This window comes from Stegostoma tigrinum, chromosome 37 (genome assembly GCF_030684315.1).
Source record: "Stegostoma tigrinum isolate sSteTig4 chromosome 37, sSteTig4.hap1, whole genome shotgun sequence".
NCBI lineage: Eukaryota > Metazoa > Chordata > Chondrichthyes > Orectolobiformes > Stegostomatidae > Stegostoma > Stegostoma tigrinum.
Genome location: NC_081390.1, coordinates 22,089,276 through 22,115,420, shown reverse-complemented (window position 1 = coordinate 22,115,420; position 26,145 = coordinate 22,089,276). Strand labels below are relative to the sequence as shown.

Sequence of the window (26,145 nt, the reverse complement as noted above, 5' to 3'; positions counted from 1 at the left end):
AGCAAACGCCACAGGTACTGAATGAATAAAAAGGGCACTGGAATTTAATTTTACATGGTCTGCTTTATTAATTCCATTCCTCGAATTGAGCATTCATTGAAGTAATTCCAAGCAACTTCCTCATTTGCAACTTATTCTGTCTGGCCTCTGTCCATGTGTATTTTGTTATTCTCTAACAGATTGTCCAACTGTTTTAAAAAAAAATTAGACGTAGCCTGGGTAACAGAAAAACAGTAGTTTTGTTGCATTGGCCCCATTGACCCAAGGCCACTGTAACCTATCAGTAATGTTGGTTTAAGGGTACAGCTAGCGAGCATATGAGGCGCACATAACTAATATACACCTTGGGAGTTAATGCCAGCTTTACTAATTAAAAATTCTCATGCAGTTTTTTTTTTCCAATGCTAAACAAAGCAGCTCTGGGGCTCTCCAACATCCAGTTTGCTCAGCCAAATGTTGATTTGATTTCTGCAGAGAATTTCTCCCTGTTCTTTAATCTTTCTTGAAGCGTGATGTACTGCTCAGATCATGCTTTGCAGCTAAAAGGAACTGAGGCTTATCCTTCTAGACGCACCAACAACTCACTTGTTAAAAGGTGGCAACTTGTGGTCCTGTTGGGAGTCCAACGTATCTAAATCAGGATTTCACAGTCAATGTTTTTTTGCTGCATTGTAAATTACATGACATTATACAAGGATCATTATTCACCACTTCCCGTGAAGAGAAGAAACTGAAAAACTTACTCAGCCAGTGAGCCAGCTTTATTCACTGGGCAATAGTCAAACAGAATAGGGCAAAGTGATACTAAAACGCCTGTGCTTAATGATCAGAAATTTAACAGAATCAGGCATCGGCAAAATAAGCAGGAGATTAGTGGCCTGGATCTCACGCTATAAGTTATAGCCAATTCTCTAAAAAGGGAAAATTCACAAATATGATGGTTAACTAGCTATTGGAAGAATTTGATCGTTGTAAAAGAAAAACCCAGAAATCCATCTTGAGACACTCAGCTTCTAATGTAGAGGGAGAGAGACAATGATTGCCTCCAAGAGGAGGCAACTGGGACCCTATGAAAAAAAACTCTACAGACGGGGGACAGGTGGGGAGGGCGGGGCGGTCAGAAAGAGAGGTGTTGAAAGAGTCGGGCAAGACAAAGAGTGAAAGACAGTGGAAGATGGAGGGAAGAGAGGTTAAGAATGAGGAGTAAGATGTGGAGGTTTGAGACAGACAGAGTGGAAGCTTAGCTTAGGATCAAGCAGTACACCAATGCTCCAAATTTCTGGCTTGGCTTGAGGTGGCAATATATACTTAGGGATGCTGATAGAATGGAAACTACCAGTAAATGTGTGTTTGCAGCAACCAAAGATGATGCTGAAATTTTTCTGGGAATTTCATAGACAAACAGCTCTACATGGTACAAACAAGGGACCATCACAAGGACTACAATTGCAGCTGAGGAATCAGGAACAGACTGACAAGCCAAACTTCTCAAATTCCAAAACAGATGTACAATATCCTGGCAGTTTAGATAAAGTAAGCCTCACACAATACTCTCAGATATGCCTGGTGTGGAGGAGGAACGGAGCAGCAGGATGAGAGGGCACTGCATCAATGCAAAGTTTGGAACAGAGGTCAAGAAGTGTTTCTCTCAATACAGAAGTTGGTTAACAGTTGCAAATATCAGACAGGAAGTCAAACTAAAGGCACTGGACTCAAATTGAGCCCAAAAGTAAATTCCAGAATTGCAGCACCAACAAGCCACATTTGTTTTAACACAACAGTATGCTATTCACTCCAGTCCTTCATATATTATCAGCACTTGTACAAATCTGCAGTATGACATGGCCAAATGCTGTACCATGTCTGTCCACTAAATGGAAATTTGTGCTAAATGTTCTTAAGATAATCTCTCTGTACAATTAAATATTAAAAACATTGCATAAAAGTGATACATTTCTTGCTTTATTGGAAAATAAATTGTTCACAGCCATAGCTGGTGGATACCCCTTGCTGACTCAACTGAATATTTACTGGCTTGTGCCATGCCAGCATAATGTACAAACTTGTCTTATGCAGGAACAAGGTTCAAAATGTGCGATTAATGTGGGAGCACTCAGTTAAAAGTTACTTGTCTCACACTTGCAGCATGTTAACTTCATTCATAATAATTACTCATTGGGGATGTGATGGTGCAGTACGAATGTCACTGAATTGGTAATCTAGAGGCACAGGTCAATGTTTTGGGGATGTGGATTCACAACCCACTATGGGCAGCTGACAATTTAAATTCAAATTAATAAATCTGTAATTGAAAGGTGGTCTCAGTAGTGACAACCATCGCTGATGGCTGTAAAACTCCATCCGGTTCACAAATGCTCCTTCAGGAAGAAAAATTGTCATCCTTACCTGGTCTGACCTCTACATGACTCCAGACCCACAGCACTGTGTTTGACTCTTAACTGCCCTCTGCCCAGAGAACTAGGGACAGACAACAAACACTGGCCTAGCCAGTGATGGTCTCATCCCAGAAAATAATGGCCCCTGGGAACATTTATACTGCACTGACACTATTTATTCAATCCTTACTTCTGCTGTCTGTCTGATTAATATCAAGAACAGCCCATTGGGTCAGAGAGTGGTAAATTTTTGGGGCTGAGAAATACAGGTAAACAAGGAGGACTAACCCAATCTTTAAGGTAAAACTGACCACGGCACCATATCCTAAAACCTTAAAAAGAGTTTATCGCTCCATTTGAGGCTTAAAATTTTTGCAAGGTCCTTTACACACAACTTTGCAGAGCTATCAGCACATCTGTATGCTAGGGTGGGTGGTGTTGCAAAAGGACTAGTTTCCTTCTCCCTGACAACTACCTCATCCTGCCATAAATATGCCGGGAGATGCAAAAAAAGTCCCACCTTGAACAATGAAACTCAAATCTCCCACTTAATATTCACACCACTTCATTAAAAGTACTATTCATTAAAAACAGATGTTGGCTGCACTCTACAATGACTGAAGTCATTTAAATGTCCTTGTCTGATTTCACACAATTTCAAAAACGTTGAGGGGATTTTCAAAGAAAAAGAGAGTTTGATTATGGTGGTCAGTGCTTTACTGAAATAAGGATACTTCAAAGGGGCTCAACCTGTTATAAGTTATATAGAGAACCCTGACTTCAGATCATTACTCAAATGGCTACAGATGAGAAGGAAGCCATATATTTTCAACACAATAAATCGGCATTTTTTAAATGATCTTACACTCATGTTTAAAATCTGCAGGCATGAATTTCAACTATCTCCATCTTCCTGTCCTGGAAGATAATGCAATCAGAGGAGGTAATTAAATAAACACCTATCAGACCATCAGGTTAGTTACCGTGATGGATCTTCAATGTTAACTGAAACAAAGAGCTATGCCAACAATCCTCACTTGGGATGGGGAGCAGGAAATTTTCAAGATGACTTTTTTTTAAATTCCAGAAGAATTGCTATCCATAACTGTTGATGCAATAAGTAAAATATGCTTTAGGACAGGCAGATTCAATGAAACCTCTACAGATAGTAGCAATTCTGATAAGGCCCATAATCCATATCTATTCTTCTGGGGACAGTTAGTGTTTACAGCTTATAAGGACAAACGCATTGAATGCAAGTTTTACTGGAAACCATTTCTTAGTTCATGAATACAACGCAAAAAAAACTGCGAGGTTATTCATGTGAACTGCCACATCACTGGGGAAGTACACTAAGACAGCAACAGTCTTACTTGGATCTCTGAGGTGTGTATGGGAATCACTTCCAAAGCTGAAAGTTAATGCACTGACATCCAGATCACTTGACTGGTATGCACAGAACCTCACAGAATACACTTGTCATAATGTCATTGGACTTGTGATCCAAAATCCTTGGCTAACGTTCTGGGAAAATGAATTCAAATCCTGTCTTGGTGGGTGCTGAAATTTGAGCTCAATAAAAATCTGGGGGAAAAAGTACTGTCCCAAAGGCTGCGATCTACTCATTGCCAATTGTCATAAAAACACATCCAGTAAACAATAAGGTATAAGAAGCAAAAATAGATCATTCAGACCAACACATTTACTCTGACATTCAACGAGATCATGGCTGAGCTGATAATCCTCAACTTTCGACTTTCCTGCCTTTTCGCCATAATCCTCAATCCCCTTACTGAATAAAGATCCATCTCAGCACTGTGTATGGCCCAGGCTCAGCAGCTCTCCACAGTAAAAATTCTACAGATTCACTACCCTCAGAGAGAAGAAATTCCACCTCATCACGGTCCTAAATCTGTGACCTAATCTTTTTATGAGAAGAAAATCTACCAGGAAATCCTTTCCTCGTCTGGCCTACCTGTGACTTCAGAACCAATGCAATATGGTTGACTCTTAATTGTCCTCTCGAATAATTGCTGGACCGCCCAATGAGACATACATCCCATGAATGAATATTAAAAACACTTCAGGTTTTGAAAAGTGATTAATAAAAACAAATCCTTGCAACAGCAAGAATCAGCTGAGCAAAATGGTGAGACCTCATTGGCTCACACCAGCTACATCTATCATAATATCCACAGCATTAACTAATATCCTGTGGGCCATCTTTAATCATGCATATATCCAAACTTGAGGGAGTCAGAGCTGGTTCCATTCTTCCCATGATAGCAGTGCAAACTGTACTGTCAGTATGACAATCCTCTTGGGAAAGCATCACCCTGATAGCTCAGAATGACGTATCCATTCCAGCCCAGCTTCCAATTGCTTTTGGCATAATTCCAACACTGCAATCTCAACCATTTGTGTTATCCCATGGCTTGGTTCATCAGCCAAGTTGAGCTGACTATCCCAATTTTGGCTAAAACTCTTGAAAATCAATCAGTTCAAAACGGAGAATGAGAGATAATGAGAACTGCAGATGCTGGAGAATCCAAGATAAAGTGTGGAGCTGGATGAACACAGCAGGCCAAGCAGCATCTCAGGAGCACAAAAGCTGACGTTTTGGGCCTAGACCCTTCATCAGAGAGGGGGATGTGGAGAGGATTCTGAAATAAATAGCGAGAGGGGGGAGGACGACCGAAGTTGGATAGACAAGATGATGGGTGGAGAGGAGAGTATAGGTGGGAAGGTAGGGAGAGGATAGGTCAGTCCAGGGAGGACGGACAGGTCAAGGGGGAGGGATGAGGTTAGTAGGTAGGAAATGGAGGTCCGGCTTGAGGTGGGAGGAGGGGATAAGTGAGAGGAAGAACAGGTTAGGGAGGCGGGGGGGGGGGGGGGGGGGGGTGCGACCTGGGCTGGCTTTGGGATGCAGTGGAGGGGAGGGGAGATTTTGGAGCTTGTGAAATCCACATGGATACCATTGGGCTGCAGGGTTCCCAAGCGGAATATGAGTTGCTGTTCCTGCAAGCTTCGGGTGGCATCATTATGACACTGCAGGACGCCCAGGATGGGCATGTTGGCTAAGGAATGGGAGGGGGAGTGAAAATGGTTAATGACTGGGAGGTGCAGTTGTTTATTGCGAACCGAGCGGAGGTGTTCTGCAAAGCGGTCACCAAGCCTCAGCTTGGTTTCCCCAATGTAGAGGAAACCACTATTCAATGTTTTTGAAGCCTTAGGAAAGGGAACCTAGCTTTTCAGATGTCAGTGAATTACCCTGAGGAGAAAACAAGTTGCGAGCAATGCTTTGAACAGGTAGAAAATTGTTACTGCATTACCTGGGGATACGCAGAAAAGCTACACTCACACTGATGGAAGAAGCAAAGGTTCCTGACTATATTGCAAAATCCTCAAACTACAGCATCTTTTTGAACTCAGACGTATTCTCATAAGATCATGATTGTGAACCATCAAAACAAAGTGTTCCATGATGCAATTTGCCTGTTTGACAATATGTCACGAGTTCAAATCCATCATTTCGACTCTGGCAGACTAATAAACTAGTCCTTTTACTCTCTGCTAATTAAGGATTTCCTTAAGTTCAATAATAATTTGCTCTTCAAAATTGTACTCTGATTGCTTTAGGGACACAAACTTATGACAGGTTGCAGGAGATAGATTAGAGGTTCCTGAATTACTGCGAGACAGATAATTCTAAACCACGGCATGCTATGCATCACCTAGAAGCATCTTGCCAATTTAGTGACTGGAATTCAAAAGGTCCTTGCTAAGAATTTTCCAGATGCAGACCTTACATGTGATATGCCAGAAATGTCTTATTTTATTCAAATACCTCACACCATGCAATTTCACGCTGAAGGGCTCTTCTAGGTTTAAAGTGATTGAAATCTCAGTGGGAGGTAACAAGCACGATAAATCTATTCACTACAACCTAGGACAGTTAAGATGGCATAAAGGTAAACATGGAGTTCTTGGTGGATAGTTTGAAGATTAGTGATTGTAACTTCTTTTGGAAATTTAATGAAATCAGCAATTTTTGAGGCGGTACTCATGATTTATGCTCCACTGATTAGCTGCAAGGACAGATACTGCTAACAGCATGGAGGACCCTTCTTTGTATTGCAAAGTTATCTTCTGCTAGCACACACACCTATTATGAGGATAATTAAGGTTCCAATGAAAATAGCACCCACTGAATTATCTAGCATCACAGTTCATCCGTTTTACTCTCACATAAGGGTGTCAGCTGGGGCACATTTAACAGTAAGTTTAAAAAACTGGATTATACCAACAGAAACTTACCAACTCAGGATTGACCACAGGCTATCAGATGTTACCTTTCTAACTACTCATCATCGTATGGCGAAAAATTTAAAAACACTTCTCCCCTGATATTTCAATCCAATTTTGACATAGCAAAGGTACTTCAAAATCAGTTCTTTGCAGATCATGTAAATGTTATTAATTTCACAGAAAGATCTTCCTTAAAGAATATTAACTCACTACAGCAATCTTCTATGCTATTAGCAGTATATGTCCTTGCAGCTAATCAGTGGAGCATAAATCATGAGTACGGCCTCAAAAATTGCTGATTTCATTAAATTTCCAAAAGAAGTTACAATCACTAATCTTCAAACTATCCACCAAGAACTCCGCTCCACCAGGAGAAGCCTATTCCAAATGCTCCTTCATAAATATCCGGACTAATCAGAGAATCACTGACTTGATGCAGTGCAAAAAGTGGGAACTTGGCAATTTGTGTCTGCATTGACTCCCTGAGCATTTTGACTTATTGTCAAACTCCTGCCTTTTTCCTGTTGTGCAATCTTCTGCACAAAGGAAATCATATAACCGAGGTTAAAATGGAATAAGGCTTCGAGGGTAGAAGACCATCCAATCATGAGGTTGTTTGAGCATTATAAAGGACCCAAAAGGACTCTTGGGTCTTAATGAGATCAAGCATGAGAATTTTCCACTTCTTGTAATTGATTTCTGTTCACCTTGTCAATGGGACTGTAAGGAGGAGATCCAGGCTCAGATTTGATGCCTGGCTGGAAGGGAACATTTATCAAGGGATTTTTCTCTTGTGGTAGGATGCAAGTGGTCATCTGGAAAATAACCAATATCCTGTGTCCAAGGGACTTAACTAAAGACATTCAAATGGGCACACAATGATTATTTCAATAGAAAAAATGTGCAGTGTTACAGGGAAAAAAGGAGATTGGTAATCATTCAAAAGGCTCAGGGAGTCAAAACAGGCAAAAAGGGACAAAAATAGCCGCCTTCTGCACTGTATCAGTTCAGTGATTCTATGTTTAGACTGGGGTTTTGTAAAGGGTCATTTGGAATAGCAATCGCCTGGTGGAGGGGAGTTGAGTAGATAGTTTGAAGATCAGAGACTACAAATTCTTTGGAAACTTAATAAAATCAGCAACTTTTGAGATGTACTCATGGTTTATGCTCCACTGATTCATTGTAAGGGCAGATACTGCTAGCAGCATAGAAGGTTGCTGGACTGAGTAATTATTCATTAAGGGAGATCTTTCCGTGAATTTAACAAAATTACACGATCTGCAAAATTGGACTGATATATCAGGAGAGAAGTGTTGTTAAATGTTTCACCATATGACGAGGAGTAGTTAAAGATGTAAGGTCTGATAGCTTCTGCTCGATCCCGAGTTGCTAAGGCTCTGTTGGTATAAACCAATTTTCATCATTTATTCTTAAGTGTGCCCCAGCTGACAACATTACATGAGGAGTAAAATGGATGAACTTTGATGCTAGAGAATTCAGAAGTGTCCTGGGTGATATTTTCATTGGAAACCAGATTGTTCTTACAATAGGTGGGTATATGTTAGCAGAAGATCAAAGATTTCTTACTTTTCCTAAGTGTGAAAAATGTAAACAATGTGGGAAAAGGTCTGGAATTGCAAACTGCCCTATCACCTCTTTGGGAACCGGATCCTCAGCAGTTATTATGGTATCCAGATTTTCTGAGGAAGGGTCACCGGACCCAAAATGTTAACTCTGTTTTCTCTTTCACAGATGCTGCCAGACCTGCTGACTTTTCCAGCAACTTTGTTTTTGTTCTGAGATCAGGTTGGGAACAGACATCTGCAATACTCTCCAAAGGTGCCAAAGTTTGTGGGTACACTCTACAACATGTTAAATCCTCTACATTTAAAAATTCTCATCCAAGTTTTGTGTACACACCTATTCAACTTAGCAAGCAGAGAACAGTTTTTAGCCAGTTACAGGACTTGCAGCTGAACATTCCCTTTACCAATTATTCAGTTTAAAAAAAATGTTCGAAGAGTAAAACATTTGTGGTCACAAATTGAATACCATTTGACAAGCATTTAATGGGATACTCCTGTGACAAAAACTCAGATTACTGTAAATCACAATATTCAAACTGATTCTTATAATTTTGAACTCTTATGAGATGGATCCTGGTGCTCTGTGGATTGTGTGGACTTGCACACAGCTCCTACTTTGGACTGTTCCCCCTTGCTCACACTAATTCTGGTCACAAGGGTTAGATATGGACAAGGTTCAAACTATATGGGATGAATACAGGAATATTAGGTTAAAAGTTACTTCTCAGTAAAGCTAACAACTGATTTTTTGTTTAAAAAACAGGGGTCAAAACTAGCTGTCAAACATGAATAGAAATGCTGCAGATGGTGGTGTTAATATTGAACTCGAAATGCTAACATTTTTCTCTCCTGACAATGTTGCAAGGCCTGCTGAGTTCCTGTAGCACTTTTGCCTGTAATTGCAAACACAACATTGTTAACTCTTTTCTCCACAATGTATACACACTCGTGAAAAAACAGGATTCTATTTTGCAATCTATTTTTTTCAAATAACTACTAAATTGTGTGCTTTTTTATCATAAATTTGTGTATTCTTAAAAACAAAATTGGCTCATTTAATTTTTTGCATCAAAATATTCAGTAAACCCAACATCTAATCCCTTTAGCTGGGGGAACATTCACTGGGAGTTTCATCCAGATCCATATAATAGCCAAAAAAATTACGTCCAGCGAAAAGCAAATTGAAATTTAGATTATTAGGGGCAGAGTAAGACTCCTGACTCGCTTTCCTGCTTTTGGCAGAGTCACGTTGGATCCAATGGATCCAAAAGGTGAGGGGTGTTAGTCAAGAGATACACCCAACCATTATAGCCCTATGTACAGAGTTACAGTTATAACACACAACTGTTTCATGTGTAGACTTTTTGTTTAAAACAATTGCATTTAAAGTACTCATTCTCTACAGAAAAGCAAACAAAAAGTGCTGAAGTGCTCAGCAGGTCAGACAGCATCTGGGAGAGAGAGGTAAAGATTTGTAATAAAACCTCAATAGCTCAAAATGTTAACTCTGCTTCTCTCTCCAGAATACTGCCCAACACGAAGATTTCCAGCATTTTCTGTTTACAATTCAGATTTCTGCAGCATTTTGCATTTGTATTGCTGTTATGTCTGTGTTCACCATTCACAGTGGCAGCAGTGCTTATCCATCTAAAAGGCACACTGCAATAACATACTGAGGCTCCTTTAAAGCATCTCCCAAAACAGTGATCTCAACCACTTAGATGGATAACAGAAGTGGGTACATGGGAAAATCACTACCTACAAGTTTTACACCATTCTGATTAGGAACTATATCACTGTTTCTTCACTGTCACCGGCTCCAAATCCTGGAAAACCCCCTGTAACAGCACTGTGTGTAAACCCCAAAGACTCTCGAGTTCAGGAATGTGGCTTGCCACCGCCTCTCCAAGGCAATTAGAAATGGACAAGTGCTGGCCTAGCTACATCTGGTGAACAAGTGAAAAGAAAGGACTGGTGCAATGTTAGTGTACACACAGATGTATCTAGAGTATTTAGAGTTCAGAGGCTGAGTTTAGCAGAGTATCAGCAGCTTGAAATTCCTGAGGTCCTATAAAATTAGCTCATTCAGTAAACTTCACTGATTCTGGATGGTAAGTTTTTAAAAAATATTTTTTCATGAAATGTGAGTGTTGCTGCTAAGAACAGCAGTTGTTTCATATTCCAAACTGTCTTTGAATTGAGTGGTTTTATAGGACAAAGGTAAGGCTCAATCACACGTAGATCAGACCAGGTAAAGACAGCAGATTTCCTTCCCTAAAAAAAGTCAGTTTGGGTTCTTATGACAACCAATGATAATACCATGGACTGAGATTTGCTTTCCATTCTACTCGGAGAATTAGCCTCAGGTTCTGAATTACAATCAGAAGGGGGTATTGATTGAGGGAAGAGATAACCCTGTAATTGAATGTTCAATTGCTTAGTTCAAAAGTGAGAGAAAACAGTGGAAGCAGGATATCAGTGTGACATTTACAAGTTTATTGTCAGCATAGGTGGATAGAAGTTTTGAGGAGGTTTTTAAAAGGTGAAGGAAAGAAGCAGAGAAGAGGAAAGGTTTTTGCACCAGAATTTCTGAATGAGGGGTTGAAGATTGTGGCCCTGAACCAATATTGGGAGGCTGGAGACTGAAAGGTGGGAGCTAGTTTGGAGTGAGTATTCAGAAGTACTTTTGTTTCACTCACCATCGCTATCAAACAAGGCAAAAACAACATCACAAACGTGATCAGAAAGTTCTACATGTGCCACTGTCCTGGCCACCTGCTTCATGGTTGCTGTTAAGAGAAAGACATCCATTAATTATTTGCAACAAAGAATTTTGTAGTTACAATTGTGGATCAAGTAGTCACATTCTCCACATCATTTAGACAGTGTAAACATAGACTATCTACAGAAACTGCTCTAAATCTGCTTAAAGTTGGACAAACAAAAAGATGTACAGACTTCAAGATGCTGAATGAGTTGTGTTACTTTAGAAGCTGCATCACATTTAGCAAAGTCAGATCCAACCTAAACATTTTATCTATAAAATGGACTGCAAAGTTTCAATTCAAACTCTTACCAACTTTAATTTGTAGCATGTTCAACTCAAAAAGCTAGAAAACATGGAAGTGTCCTCTAAAATGTGCATCCATCACTCCGGAGTCTAGATTCCAATACATTACTTGGCCGTACAATTCATATGTCAACCATTTCCTAATATCAATCCCCTGTTTGTTTCTTGCTGGTTTGATGTCATCTGGTCCTTGCAATTTAAAATGTTTTTCTTAATTCAATTTTCCATGCTGATTACCATCTCAGACGTGGCTGCTCTAATTTCCACTTTCCAAGCCTATAAAAAAAAAAGCTCAAGCTTCTACAGTTATGCCTCACAACTCAAACCTCTGACATCAGGAATCAGACCAATGGCTTCTCTATGCACTGTGGCTAGCAGTGGAGAAGTATGTCTCACTGACTTGCAGTGTGGTCTAACCGTGGCACGACAGAATCTGACCATCACCCTGACCTTTTACTTGAGCGGCTGGGGTAAGGTACGGGGTGGGGGAGTGGGTTGGGGTGCTGAAACAAGGACACACAATCTTAGGATAATTAACGGACTTTTAAGACTGCTGTACAGAGGAATTTTTACACTCAGGAGGTTAGTGAATCTTTGGAATTCCCCGCCACCAAGGACAGCAGAGGCTCAGCTCAAACACTGAGCATTCATGTGAATGAGACTGATAGATTTCTACAAACATTCTAAAAATGCCCAGCAAATAGTGCAGGAAACCAAAAAAGCATTGAGGTAGATCAGCCATAATTTCACTGAATATCATAGCAGGCTTGCAGGGCTGAATAGTCCACTTCTGGTTCTAATTGTTGACTTCTTATTTTAAAATTCTGCTGGCTTAACAATGCTCTCCATTGTTGAGGTTCACAGCTTTTACTGTTAGCTTTACAAACAAACGATTGGTGATGCTGGCGATAGAACAGTTTATGCCAGAGCTACATTGCAATCAGTGGCTCCCCGGTGGCCATAAATAATTGGTCACTGTATCAAGTATAGCAGTTGGGAGGTCGTCTTGCAGCTGTACAGGACACTGGTTAGTCCACTTTTGGAACACTGCATGCAATTTTGGTCTTCGTCCTATAGGAAGAATGTTGTCAAATTTGTAAGGGCTCAGAAAAGATTTACAAGGATGTTGCCAGGGTTGGAGGGTTTGAGGCATCAGGAGAGGCTAAATAGGCTGGAGTTATTTTTCCTGGAGCAGCAGAGGCTGAGGGGTGACCTTATAAAGGTTTGTAAAATCATAAGGGGCATGAATAGGGTGAATTGACAAGGTACTTGTGCCTAGGGTGGGGGAGTCCAAAACTAGAGGGCATAGCTTTAAAGCGAGAGGGTAAAGATTTAAAAGGGATCTAAGGGGCAACATTTTCATACAGAGGATGGTGCATGCATGGAATGACCTGCCAGAGGAAGTGGAGGAGGCTGGTACAATTACAATATCTAAAAGGCACCTGGATGGGTACATGAAAAGAAAAGGTTTAGAGGGATATGGGCCAAATGCCAGCAAATGTAACTACATTTGTGTCGGTTAAATGGACGACATGGACCAGTTGGACCAAAGGGTTTGTTTCCATGCTGTACAGCTCTATGACGAACATAGGACAGTATAGCACAGTACAGGCCTATGGCCGATGTTGTGCCAACCTATTATCCTACTCTAAGGAGAAACTACCCTGCACAGCCTACATCATTCATGTGCCTATCCAAGAGTGGTTTGAATGTCCTGAATGCATCTGACTCCACTACCACTGCCAACAGTGCATTCCATGCACCCACCACTCTGTGTAAAGAACCTACCTCTGACATCTCTCCGATACCTTCCCCCAATCACCTTAAAATTATGCCCCTTCATAATAGTCATTTCCGCCTCGGGAAAAAGTCTTTGGCTATCCACTCTATCTATGCTTCATCATCTCATAAACCTCTATCAAGTCACCTCTCATCCTTCTACACTCCAATGAGAAAAGCCCTTGCTCCCTTAAAGTTTCCTCATAAGACCTGGCCTAAAGTCCAGGCAGCATCCTTGTAAATCTCCTCTGCGTCCTCTCTAAAGCGTCCATATCCTTCCCATAATGAAGTGACCAGAACCAAACACAATGTTCCAAGTGTGGTCCAACCAGGGTTTTACAGAGCTGCAGAATAACGTCACAGCTCTTCAACTCAACTCCCCTGCCAATGAACGCCAACACACCATATGCTTTCTTAACAATCCTATCAACTTGGTTAGCAAATTTGAGGGATCTATGGACATGGATACCGCCAAGAATCCTGCCATTAACCCTGTATTCTGCATTCAAATTCGACCTTCCAAAATGAATCACTTCAGAGTTTTCTGGGTTGAATTCCATCTGCTATTTTTTTGCCCGCTCTGCATCCCATCAATGTCCTGTTGCAACTTACAGCAGCCCTCCATATTATCCACAACTCCACCAACCTTTGAGTCATCGGCAAACTTACTAACCCACTCTTCTACTTGCTCATCCAAGTCATTTTTAAAGATCACAAAGAGCGGAGGTCCCAGAACAGATCCTTGCGGAACGCCACTGCTCACGGAGCTCCAAGCTGAATACTCTTCAACTACTACCAGCCTCCGTCTTCTATCGAACAGCCAATTCTGTATCCAGACAGCCAAATTTTCTGGAATCCCATGCCTCCTTATTTTCTGAATGAGTCTACAGTGGGGAACCTAAGACTCTAATAAGTGGCAAAGCCGTATGATATGCTTTGCAAAAAATAGTACACAAATCAGATTAAATAAAGTTCCTTTTTGAGTCAAATGCTAATTCTACTTAATTGAGTTAGTATTTACATTTGACAAAACAGGAACATCAAATGATTTCATTAAGTACATGTATGGTAATCATCATAAACTGTGACTTCTAAGGCAGAGAGAAAATGTTTGAGTATACAAAGGAGCAGGTTTGATTGCAGCCTCAGGTGATAGTCTGTGTAAAATGCGCACGTTCTCCCTGTGTCTGAGTGGGCTTCTGTAGGGTGCTCCAGTTTCCTCCTAGCTCAAAGATGTGCATGTTTGGTGGATTCAACATGCTGGATTGCCCATAGTGTTCAGGCCTGGTGGATTAGCCATGGTAAATGTGGGGTTACAGGGAAATGACATTGGTATGAGTGTGCGCAGGGGGAGGGAGGGGTGTGGTTGGTGGCGTGGGAGATGCTACTCGGATGGTTGGTGCAGACCACATGAGGTGAATGGCTTCTATCTGCATCGTCTGGACTCTATGGTTCTATCTCAACAATTTATTCCAAAGGATGGCTTCCACTTTTCCACAAACTGATCACTAGAGACATGACAACGTGTTAATACCATGTACTATTAGCTCATTATACCTTTATCAATTGAAGCTCCCGCCATGTGGTAGAAGCTCAGTGCAGTGTCCACATCATTAATGTTCTTCAGAAAAGTGAAGAAGTTTTCCACCTCCTCAAAGGTTATGCCCTGCAGACGGAAACAGATGACATGAAATGAGGTCTTGTAAGGGAAAACTCCATTTAAGCAAACAAAAATTCCAAGAGTCCACTTTATGCAGGTACAATGATCCATGGGCATCTGTGCACAAATACAGCTCTAACCCCATTTTCCAAACCATAGCCCTTGATAAATGGGCTTCAGTAGAAGCCTACCCATGACAATGCTTAACCCGGGGACAGTGGAATGCTGTCATTGTCCAATCATGATGGGTCAGGTGGTCAAATTGCGGCGATGTCTCGGCGAGCCATGAGGACTGACACCATCCTGAATGCAATTCAAGAAAACTGGTGGAAATCAGCAGTAAAATGCTTCTTCATAATACTACTATAGCATAAAATAGGCAGTAAAACGCCTCATGTAGCATCAATTTTGTAGTGCCTTTAAGTGTAAAGCATGTCAAGGTCCTTCACAGGAATGTCAATTAAACCACTGTAAAAGCAATGATTCCCTTCACTATTACATTAAACTCCAAAAATAACACACCCACAGACACAAAATTCTGCATATAAAAATGAAGTGGCATGGGCTGCTTGTGTTTACAAGGTTTGCATTTCATCAAGTGTCACAAGCCATGTCAGCCTGTTCCCCACGCTGTCAAATTTGGCAGAGAGTCAAACATTACCTATAAACAGGTGCAACGTAGTCCACAATGATTTCTAGTCTGCCACAGTCCTATTCTTGCTGAAAAACTGGGGACTGAATCTGCCTTAGAACATGGCTGAGTGACATGCGTTACCTCCTTTTGCATACGGAGGCAAGTGGAATGTGAGTTTACTCCAGTGACTAAATGTGAACCAATAACAGTGTGTAGGACATGGTGCGGTTCATATTTCAGATATTCCTTTGCTCAATCCAGGGGTGCAGTGAAAAGGTCTCATTCTTCAGGTAACCCAAGAATCTTTAATCAATATACTTCAATTGGGAAGGTTGAGCAGAAAAATCAAAATATTTGCAACTTACATGTATTCCAATCCAGAGTTAAATAAACAAAATATACCTTTCACCTGGGTTCAGTGATTTGCTGTGATAAACTTTTCACCTTTCTTTATTTACTATGTGCAGTGTAAAACTGCGGCCAGATTACGATAAAAAGAACAGCCAGTGGCTGTGAAAATGTTATTCCCGAGTGATAAATCACTTGTGTTATTTCTCAATACTGGTTATAACCAGATAAATGCTTCGGCAATGACCAATAAGGCAAAGTTCCATTTTTTAATGTTAATCCTACCCTTATACTAACTTCTGGAGTTATTGTGGATTGTTATGCAAAACAGTTATAAGCAGTAGATTAAGGAGCCTTTAGAAAAATGTTTGTAGCACCAATAGGGAACATCAATTCATAGTGAATAATAAGTGTTTAAATGGAACAGAACATTCAGGAAGGTCTGCGTGCGGATATTCATAAAAACTGTACTTCTGTTGAATGCAAGGTGTGATTTATACATTTTTTAATATCATTTATTTTAGTTTGAATTTTGAATAAGTGGATTTGGTCTGGCTCTATGAAGGGCTTTAATGATTAAATTGTAAGTATTTCTGTAATGACGGAAATATTTTGAGAGTATGAAGAGGAAACATTCTGGAGGCTAATCGGTTTTGTATTCACTGGAAGAGTTTTGCAATCAGAATTAACAGTGATGTGCAATAGGCTGCAATTAGAAGATTCTGGAATCTTTCAGAGAAAAGCGCAGAGCTTGAAGAAAGCCCTTTTGATTTCCGTTTGCAAAGGTCTTAGCTGAAGCTGATGTCTAAAAGAGAGCTGCTCCTGAAAAAAGAACATTGTTTAAAACTATTAAAGAATAGGTTACCTCAATGTAAGGAGTGATTTTAAAGCTACCACTTCAGAAGTGGTTGGTTAAAATCCTGACAGGGTTATTTGGAGTCAAGAAAGTCTAACTGCAGTTGTATGAAGCCTCAAGGAAGGGGCCATCAGATTTTTGAGACGAGGAACTGAATCCATTGATAAAATAAGCTCTCTAGATACAATAGGGAAGAAAATTCTCTGTGGTGAGACTACTGCAAAAGGGTGCCATTTAAATTAATGGGATTATGTTTTACAAAGTATTTCTAAACTTTTAAACTTGTGTTATAGATAAATTGTTTGGTTTATTCTATTTTTAAAATATCTTTTGCCTAATGAAATGTTCTGTTCTATTGTTAAAACAAAATCTGCAGTAATGCTCCTTACGTTTCAGTTAAAGACCACCTTTTTAAGACAAAGGAAAAAGCAAAATATGATCTATCAAGTCAGATTTACATCAAGAATGTCCTGTGAAACAGCAGTAGCGTCCCTATCTCGGAGTTAAGAGGCCTGAGTTTAAGTACCACATGCTCCAGAGATTTGTAATTAATTAGCTAATCAATGTGTTCAGAAATGTTAAGTGCCAGCTAAGCCTCATCCACTAACTGAATGAAATACCAGCAGGAATTATTGCGGGTCTGTTCTGCACAATAACTGATCACAATATTCAGCAATCTCTCAGTTTTAAACCTGCATTATAACTGACAGCCGCTGTTATGAGAACAATGAACCTTTATTCTGACGAGATGATTTACCAAGAGTGCTCACGACTTCCTTAGAAGCACGGTTTAATTTTGTAGCCATTATCCATATTGATAATATCAAATAGAATATTGATCAAAATAGGAGGAGACTGGAGCAGGAATAGGCTCTTAAACTCTTTGTGCCTGAAATGCCATTCAATAAGATCACGGCTGATCATTCAACTCAGTATCCTGTTCCCATTTTCTCCTCACATCCTTTGATCCCTTTAAACATAAGAACTGTATTTATATTTTTCTTAAGTCTTCAATATTTTGGCCTCAATTTCCTGTGGTAGAAAATCCCACAGGCTCAGCACTCTAGGTATGGGTGAAGAAATTTCTCCTAATTTCTGGCCTAAAAGGCCCACCCCATATCCTTAGACTATGCCCCCTGGTTTTGGACTCCGTGGTCATTGTTTTATAGATACAGAGAGCTTACTGCCAAAGAACTGCAGATGCTGGAGAGCTGAAACAAAAAAAAGAAATTTCTGGAGAAACTCAGCAGGTCTGGCAGCATCTCTGGGATGAAAGTAGAATTACTATTTCAAGTCCAATGACCCTTGAGCAGAACTGCATACGCATCTTATAAATTCTAACAGGACTAGATAGGTAAGTTTCTAGGGAGTTAATTCTGACTGTTTGATCCCATCACTATCTTCCAAGTACTCTGCTATTACACCTTTTATAATGGAAAAATATCCACACTTCTCCAGGGGTGCACATCAATGAACAGAACTGCACTTCAGTGATATTTAAACGGTAAACAATTGCCACCAACTTGGACAGAAAACAAAATAAAGAAAACAACTTGCTTTTATAAAACACTTTTCTGTACTGCCCAGTGCCTATTATAATGAGCTGATCCAGTAAAGTGACATAACCATCCAAGATCATATGTTCCAGTTCTGGAATAGAACATAATCCCTAGCATTCTGGCTCAGAGGGTAGAGGGCCAACAACTGAGGCATGCCGACTTTTAAGTTTTGTAAAAAATTTCAACAAACCCCACAGCAGTTTGTGATCCTTTACCTTTTAGGAACAGTGAGTGTACTGTGTCACGTACAGCACTACGAATAATGAAGAACTGTATGGTTTGTTGCATCACATGCAGGCTTCACCTGCCAGGTTCTTACCTCTGCATTTTTGAATTGCTTTTTGATACTTTTCAACATTGCTGTAAGTTTCTTAGACTGAACGCCACTGTATGCCAACAGCATACTGCCAAACTGACGCTCCGAGATTCGTCCATTTATCGGGTCATGTCTATCAAACTGGGGCAAGGAGAAAGGAGACAAGATGAGAGAACAATTTCTGATATTTCGGTAAAGTTTTATTTACCTGGTGTGGGGCGAAAATGTAATTTTCAAGCTTGGCATTTAATTAGCAGGCCATGGGAAGCTAGAAACAGTGCTGTGGAAGAAATGCTTCTTTAACCCATCATTTATAATTAAACAGAAATTACTTAATTTCATCAAGTTACTGCTCCTTGTTTCTAAACCACTAAATCAATAAGAAGTCTTAAAATTTATTTCCTTATAGATTTGATTTACTGTTAGATTGCTTAGTAAGTTTGCTTTTGGATAGTCTGGAATAGAGTACGGTTGTGGTGTTCAGTTGTCAAAATGGAGTGGTGTTTAACCTAGTCTGCTCCTTTAAAGCCACAACGTGCAAGAGAGTATTATAAACAAGACAGACGGCTGTTTCTTGAGAATTCATGGTTCTTCCCTTGGCTTTGCAGGGTGTAGGATGGGAATGAGAGGTCAAATTATCAAGCTCATCTTAAAAAAAGCAAGAAATTACAGGCTTTCTTGTTAACTTTCACTTGTTCTTTTGTGAATGAGATATGTGAGCCAACAAGTTTCATGGATTCTTTCATCAAACACTGATGGATGCATTGCATTTACAACCTTTTGTATATTACAAGGAAGCTTCAGAGCCAGAAGTACTCCCCTTCTGTTCATCTCTCCAAGTCTCTTTACCTTGAGATCCAACCATTTCTTTAATTGTTTTCAACAATAACAAACCTATTCCAAATTTGATCAATTTAATAGAGAACTTCTTCATGATAAAGGACTGGACTGAAACCATATTTGTACATTGCATCAGTGATAATGGGAACTGCAGATGCTGGAGAATCCAAGATAACAAAGTGTGGAGCTGGATGAACACAGCAGGCCAAGCAGCATCTCAGGAGCACAAAAGCTGACGTTTCGCCCTCTGAAGAAGGGTCTAGGCCCGAAACGTTAGCTTTTGTGCTCGAGATGCTGCTTGGCCTGCTGTGTTCGTCCAGCTCCACACTTTGTTATCTTCATATATTGCAGTTGTAAGAGAGAAAAAGTAGCTTAAAAGCAATCAAAGAAATGGATGGCACAAGATTTTGCAAGGCATTTAGTAATGCACAGGACCGGAAAGGATGGCTGCACACAAACTGACAGGTTCCAGGAAAGGTATAAGGCTAAAGGATGCAGGATTCTAAGTCTGCAGTGAAAATATTCAGTATAATGTCTGGCTTGAGGAATTAGACTCTAAGTCACAATAAATCAATGAAGCTGAAGCCATATTAGAAATACCATGCAGCTTATCAAAACACATTGAAAGGGATACAAGGAGAATTACTAACAGTGCTTTTATGAGTTAAAACTTAAAGTTTAAGAAAAGTCTTTCAAGTCTTATTTAATTGCTAAATTTCCAAAATTAAGTCCTTGAACAGTTCAGAGAACGATACAGCTAGAAGTCAACCTTACTTGATTTGAACTAGACAGGGCAAAAACACAAAACTCAAAGGCCTCATGCAAGATAAAAGATTAAAAACAATTCTCTCATTGAGTAGTTAAAGCACCCCAGTAAGAGGTGTGCTGATTGATGAATGGATGTTTAGTTAATCACTGTGCCTGAAAATACAAGATCAATTTAAAAGTTTTAAGCTGAACATGCTGACAGCAACAGATCATGAAAAACAGATTCATTATGTTTAAACATAAATGTGTGAGAATACTGATATTTTCCACATTCTTCAATCCTAGTTGTACTTTATAATGAACATGGGCAGCACAAAATGACAATCAATCCAAGTGTAACCTGTCTTTTTCACTCAGAGAAATTTAAATATCCCTCATAAGGATGTCACACACAAGGATAAGCTTAGATTATTAAACAACTGTTCTTCTTGTGAATAAATTTTGAACCAAAGCAACTGTATAAGCCAGATGGCAGGAGTAGAGCAGAAATGCCAGGGACAGAGGGTGTGACTTCTGGCATAAAGCTGCTACCGAAGTACACCAAATGCTCATCATCACAAAATGTCTCTCAAGAGATAATGGGAACTGCAGATGTTGGAGAATCCAAGATAACAAAGTGTGAAGCTGGATGAACACAGCAGGCCAAGCAGCACAAGGAGGGTCTAGGCCCAAAATGTCAGCTTTTGTGCTCTTGAGATGCTGTTTCGTCTCTCAAGAGATGTGTCTTTTACTTATAACTATACACACCCACACACCTGAACTGCTCCAAGGACAAGGAACTTTAGACAGTAATACAGAACCAGTTTAAACAGAAAAAAAACTTGATTAATTTTTCTTTAAAATCTTTGGAAATTATGTTAGAAAAATCTTGAAGTTCTTACTACTCCACCAGTGGAATTAGTTATTCAGAAGTAAGCACATAAGTGTAATTTTCCTACTTCTGATTAACTACATAGTACGAAGCAGCTGTGATTTTATTTTACAGATGTGAGAATTTACACCTGCGAATTTAGGATTACAGGCCTGTTAGAATAACCACAGCTATTACTGAAGTTTAAAGCCAATGCAAAAGAAATGTCTTGTTAACCGTGTAAGCCCTTTTGAGAAGGTAACATGCTTGTCCAAGACTGCTTCAATTAAAGAAGCTTGAATTACATGCAAAAATGAGCATGCAGAGAGTGCCGATAAGCAATATTCTGCATTCTTCTTACCTCCAGTCGGAGAACATCCTGTTGCAGTTTACGCTGGAACTCTAGGAAATGTTTAATAGTTAGCTTTCCCTTCAAATCTGCACCAAAGAAGTAAGTGGTCAGTGCTGAGCTAACTCCTGATTTCAGTGTATTCCCAGTTGTTGAACGATCTCGGTGACGCATGCCTATACTGGTCTGTGATCGAATAATACTTTGAACCTGCAAAGTGTGAGCAGAAATAAGTAAAGTTTTAAAGCTTTTTTCACTACATAATAAATCGTGTATGTCTTCTGATCATGAATTAGTGGGCATAGGCAAAACACAACAATAATGAAATAATCAATGCTACATAACAGTGCTTCAGTATTCCAGAATAGATTAGCTACCACTTTGTCATTTCAGTATTTAACTACTTTTATAAATTAAAAATTATCTAGATTTTAGCCACGAAAAAAAGCAAAATACGGCAGATGCTGGAAATCTAAAAATAAAAACAGAAGAAACTCAGTAGGTCTGGCAGCATCTGTGGAGAGAGAAACAGAGTTAACATTTTGAATCTGATACATAACAGTAACATATTGAAATCGACCTCCGATGTTAACTTTATTTCACTCTCCACAGATGATGTAAGACCTGCTGAATTTCCCCAGCATTTTCTGATTTGACTTTGGCATTTCTCATTCTGCTTCAATCACCTTTAGATGACCACATTGGCACTTATGACTGGCATACAACTAGTCTTTTGATAGTACACAATTTGAGTTTTGATAATTGATAATTGATAATTAATTCTCCAAGGTAATGACTACATTACAATTTATTTCCCAACCAGTGTTCTTCTCTGAAGTAACTGAAATACTAGTTTTCCCTCAAATTGGTATTTTTGAAAATTGCCCTGAAGAGAGCAAGACAAAAATGTTCAACAAAATGTGACCTTTTTCAGCAATATGCATATGACTGACACAGAAACTAACAGTAATACATCTTGTGTCATGAAGACGGTGAAGAATTTGGAATCCTTGCTCTGAAGAAGACAATGATTAAAGATGTAATTCAAATATTCAAGTTCAGGGGTGACATTGCACCTTGATCATCAGAGAAAGGACATGGATTTCCATGTATCTTGAATGTGTCAGGTACCACAATATGCTTTACAGCCAGCAAATACCTTTGATGTTTGTTACTGTTGTTAGGTCAAAAACAATGCAGAGAATTTTCACATAGGAAGCTCTTACACAAAAAACACTGTGACGATGATTAATTATCTGATTTACTGATGTTGAATGAAGGATAAATATTGTCGAGAACACTGGGAATAGCTCCATGTTCTTCTTTGAAATACTGGGTGGTTGGCCTCTATCCAACTGTACAAATAAAGCCAGGCTTTAATGTCTTAAGTGAAAGACACAGCAGTTCCAAATGTGCAGCACTCCCTCAGTACTGCACTCTTTTCAAGATCTTTGTGCTCAGTCTCTGTGGTGACACTTGAACTCACTTCAGTTTTCATTCAGAGTCAAGAATGCTACCCTACTGAGATGCAGCGGATAAACATAACAGAACTCAAAATTACCAGAGATGACACATATAAAGCTAAGAGCACAAGTACACCAACAACACATTATATATTTCAGGCAGAGGACAGTGACCAAGTAGAGCAGAATGCGCTCCACAGGGAGTCTAAAACTCAAAGCGTATAGTTGAAGGAGTGGAGTACTCAAAGTTACTCCTTTGCTAACGATCAGAATTTTTCCTCACTACTTTTTGTTCCTAATTTATTATTGGAATACTGTAACCATGTGTTACCAGATTGCTTCAGAGGCCATACCCACTGTCGAATTAAACGGTTACATTGAACATGCTGAAACTCCAAAGGGGCAGAATTTCCACAGGACTTTTCTCAAATGTCTGCATGTTACTCGGGTGGAAATCCAGCCGAATAGCACAAACAGCTGTGCATGCTATTTCTTTGAGAATGCCACCATTTTTCTCTCAAGTTACCATGTTAACTCCTGCAGCACTTCTACCCCTAATTCTATAACTGCAACTTGCAGAACCATTTTCTGTGTGAATGCTTCATTAATCATTACCTGTTCAAACTCCTCCAGATCAACCTCGCCATCACCATTCAGGTCAAACATTTTAAAGGCAATTTCAAAATTCCTGTGTGGAGCTAATCAGAAAAGAAATTACTTGCATAATCTTGAATGCAAACACACATTTAAACATTGCCGTTTTGGGTAAACTACAGTATAAACTGTTTATACCTTCGCTACGAACAGAAAGAAAGGTACAATTATGAAAGACGAAAAAACTTTGGAATACTTTATGGCTCCCACTGATTATAAAAATGTTTTAAAACTCAAGAACATTAAGAAAATTGTAACTTCTCCCAAATGGTAAATAGCCATATATCTTTGAGTGCTTAATTTAAATCACAATTATATTTTCAGAAATTTCATTCCAACAGTGAAAGTGTCAAAGACTTGACAATTCAGTTAATCCCAGAAACAGTCCAATGATCTTTAATATACATTGAATAATTTGAGCTTTGATTGGGCCTTGTGGAAGCAAATACTTTGTTTAATCAGATTTTCACAAACAAACAAACAGACTTTGCCAACACCAGCAACAAAAAGGAAAGTGCCATCTCATCTTAAACATCTACCTGAACTGACAAATGGGCAGCAATTACGACACCTCAGCTGAAGGATAATACTTCCTACAACGCAGTAATATTGGAATACCACTAATAATCTTTTGACTCCGCTCCAACAGTAATTACTGCTAGAAGTACTGTCCTTCAGCTATCACACATGGAGCCAAAGAACTGCACTTGTATCTAAAGATTACTACTGGCTACATACAAGAGGAGGATTCTTTAATGACTTTTGTAATAATCGAATTGCGACATGTTCACAGCTTTGGCAATATTACTTTAAACAAAGTCGTTAATTAATCAAAAGTCAATGTTTCTGTCCAGTTGCAGCACAATTATATGTGAGGAATTACAAGGAGGGGTTCATGTGGTGCAGTGGTAGTGCCCCTGCCCCTGGATCAGGATGCCTGGGTTCAAGTCCATTCTGTTCCAAAGGTGTAATAACACTTCTGAACAAGTTGATCGAAAAGAAAACTTTAATTAAAAAGAAAAAGAAATAACATGTGCTGTGGATAAAGCGGCACAACTGGATGTGCGGCATTTAGATTTCTAGAAGGCATTTGATAAGGTGCCACCAAAGTTTATTGTGGAAAATAAAAGCTCATGACGTAGATGGTGATGGACTGAATGAATAGAAAATTGGCTGGCTAACAGGAAACAGAGTAAGAATTAATGGCTACTTTTCCAGTTGACAATATTTAATGAGAGGAATGCCATATGGATCAGTGTTTGAGTTTGAACACTCTACAATTTATATATATAAAATTTGGATGAAGGGATGAAAGGTATGATTGCTGAATTTGCTGATGACACAGATTGTCATGTTTATAACTCATTTCCATGCCTAAGAGGCTTCAAAAGAAAATAAATAGGTTATGAGAGGACAGAAATCTGGCAAAAGGAAAATTAGGTGTCATCTTCCATTTTGAAAAGAAGCAAATTATCCCAATTGTGAGCGACTGCAGAGAAGACCCTTCCCACTCTGGTTATTCTCTCTCTTCCATCAGGCTGAAACTACAAAAGTTTGAAATCATATATCAACAGATTGAAGAACAGCTTCTTCCCCACAGCTATCAGACTTATGAATGGACTTGTAATGTATTAGTGCTGATCTTTCTGTGCACCTTCTCTGTAGCTGTAACACTATATTTTGCATTCTGTTCTATTACCTTATATAAGTACATCAGGTTATGATTTGTCTGGTTTCCACGCAATACAATACTTTTCACAGCATCTCAGTACATGTGAAAATAATAAATCAAATCAATCTGAGGGGCAGAGGGACCTACATGTTCTATTGCATGAATAGCAAATGTCAGTGTGCAAGTACAGTAAATAATTAGGACAGTTAATAGAAATGTATTATTTACTGTGTGGGATTTGAGTACAAAACCTGGGAGGTTATCCTTCAGTTATACATGGCATTGGTAAGATAACATCTTGAGTATTGTTCTGAGACAGGGTCACTGGACCTGAAACGTTAAACCTGCTTTTTTTATTTGCACTCATTCAATATTGTCAACTGGAAAATGACCGATTCATGCCTACTGTTTCCTGTTGGCCAGCCAATTTTCTCTTCATTCAGTACATCACCGTCTATGTCATGGGCTTTTATTTTCCACAATAAACTTTGATGGTGGCACCTTATCAAATGCTTCTTGAAAATCTAAGTGCAGTACATCCAATTGTGCCTCTCTCTTTATCCACAAGATCTGAACTTTTCCAATACCTTCTGTTTTTGTTCCTGATTTACAATATCCACAGTTCTTTCTATTTTTATCTTGAGTATTGATCTCTTTATTTAAGAAACGATGTACCAACATTGGAAGTAGGGAAGGTTTACTTAGCTAATAATTAGAACATCTATGTTCTCTTATGAGGCAAGGCTGGACAGATGAGGCTTGTATCTGAAATTTCACAAAGATCCTGAAGTGTTTTGAAAGACTTCATATGGAAAGTATGTTTCCTATTGTAGAACAATCTAGAAGCAGTGGTTGCTGCTAAAAGTAAAGGTGCTGTTCATTTAATATAGAGGCAAGACAGACCTTTTTCTTAGAGTTGAAAATCATTGGAGCTCCTCCTCAAATGCTGGTGGAAACAGAATCTTTGAATATCTTTAAAGCAGAAGTGGATAGATTCTTGATAGGCAAAAGGGGTCAACGGTGTCAGAGGAAAGTGG

At 39.4% G+C, this 26,145-nt stretch overlaps 1 protein-coding gene across 3 annotated transcripts in view; it reads right to left on the bottom strand.

Annotated features, from left to right (window-relative positions):
- micu1 (mitochondrial calcium uptake 1) overlaps positions 1-26,145 on the bottom strand; it is a 106,477-nt gene that overhangs the window by 2,697 nt on the left and 77,635 nt on the right. For all 3 annotated transcript variants that reach the window (XM_048563725.2, XM_048563728.2, XM_048563726.2), the window contains 5 exons: positions 23,398-23,480; positions 21,332-21,529; positions 18,516-18,653; positions 14,697-14,805; positions 10,990-11,079 (listed from right to left, as the gene is read on the bottom strand). In XM_048563725.2, coding sequence (XP_048419682.1) covers positions 10,990-11,079; positions 14,697-14,805; positions 18,516-18,653; positions 21,332-21,529; positions 23,398-23,480 — 618 coding nt within the window. The remainder of the gene's footprint in view (positions 1-10,989; positions 11,080-14,696; positions 14,806-18,515; positions 18,654-21,331; positions 21,530-23,397; positions 23,481-26,145) is intronic.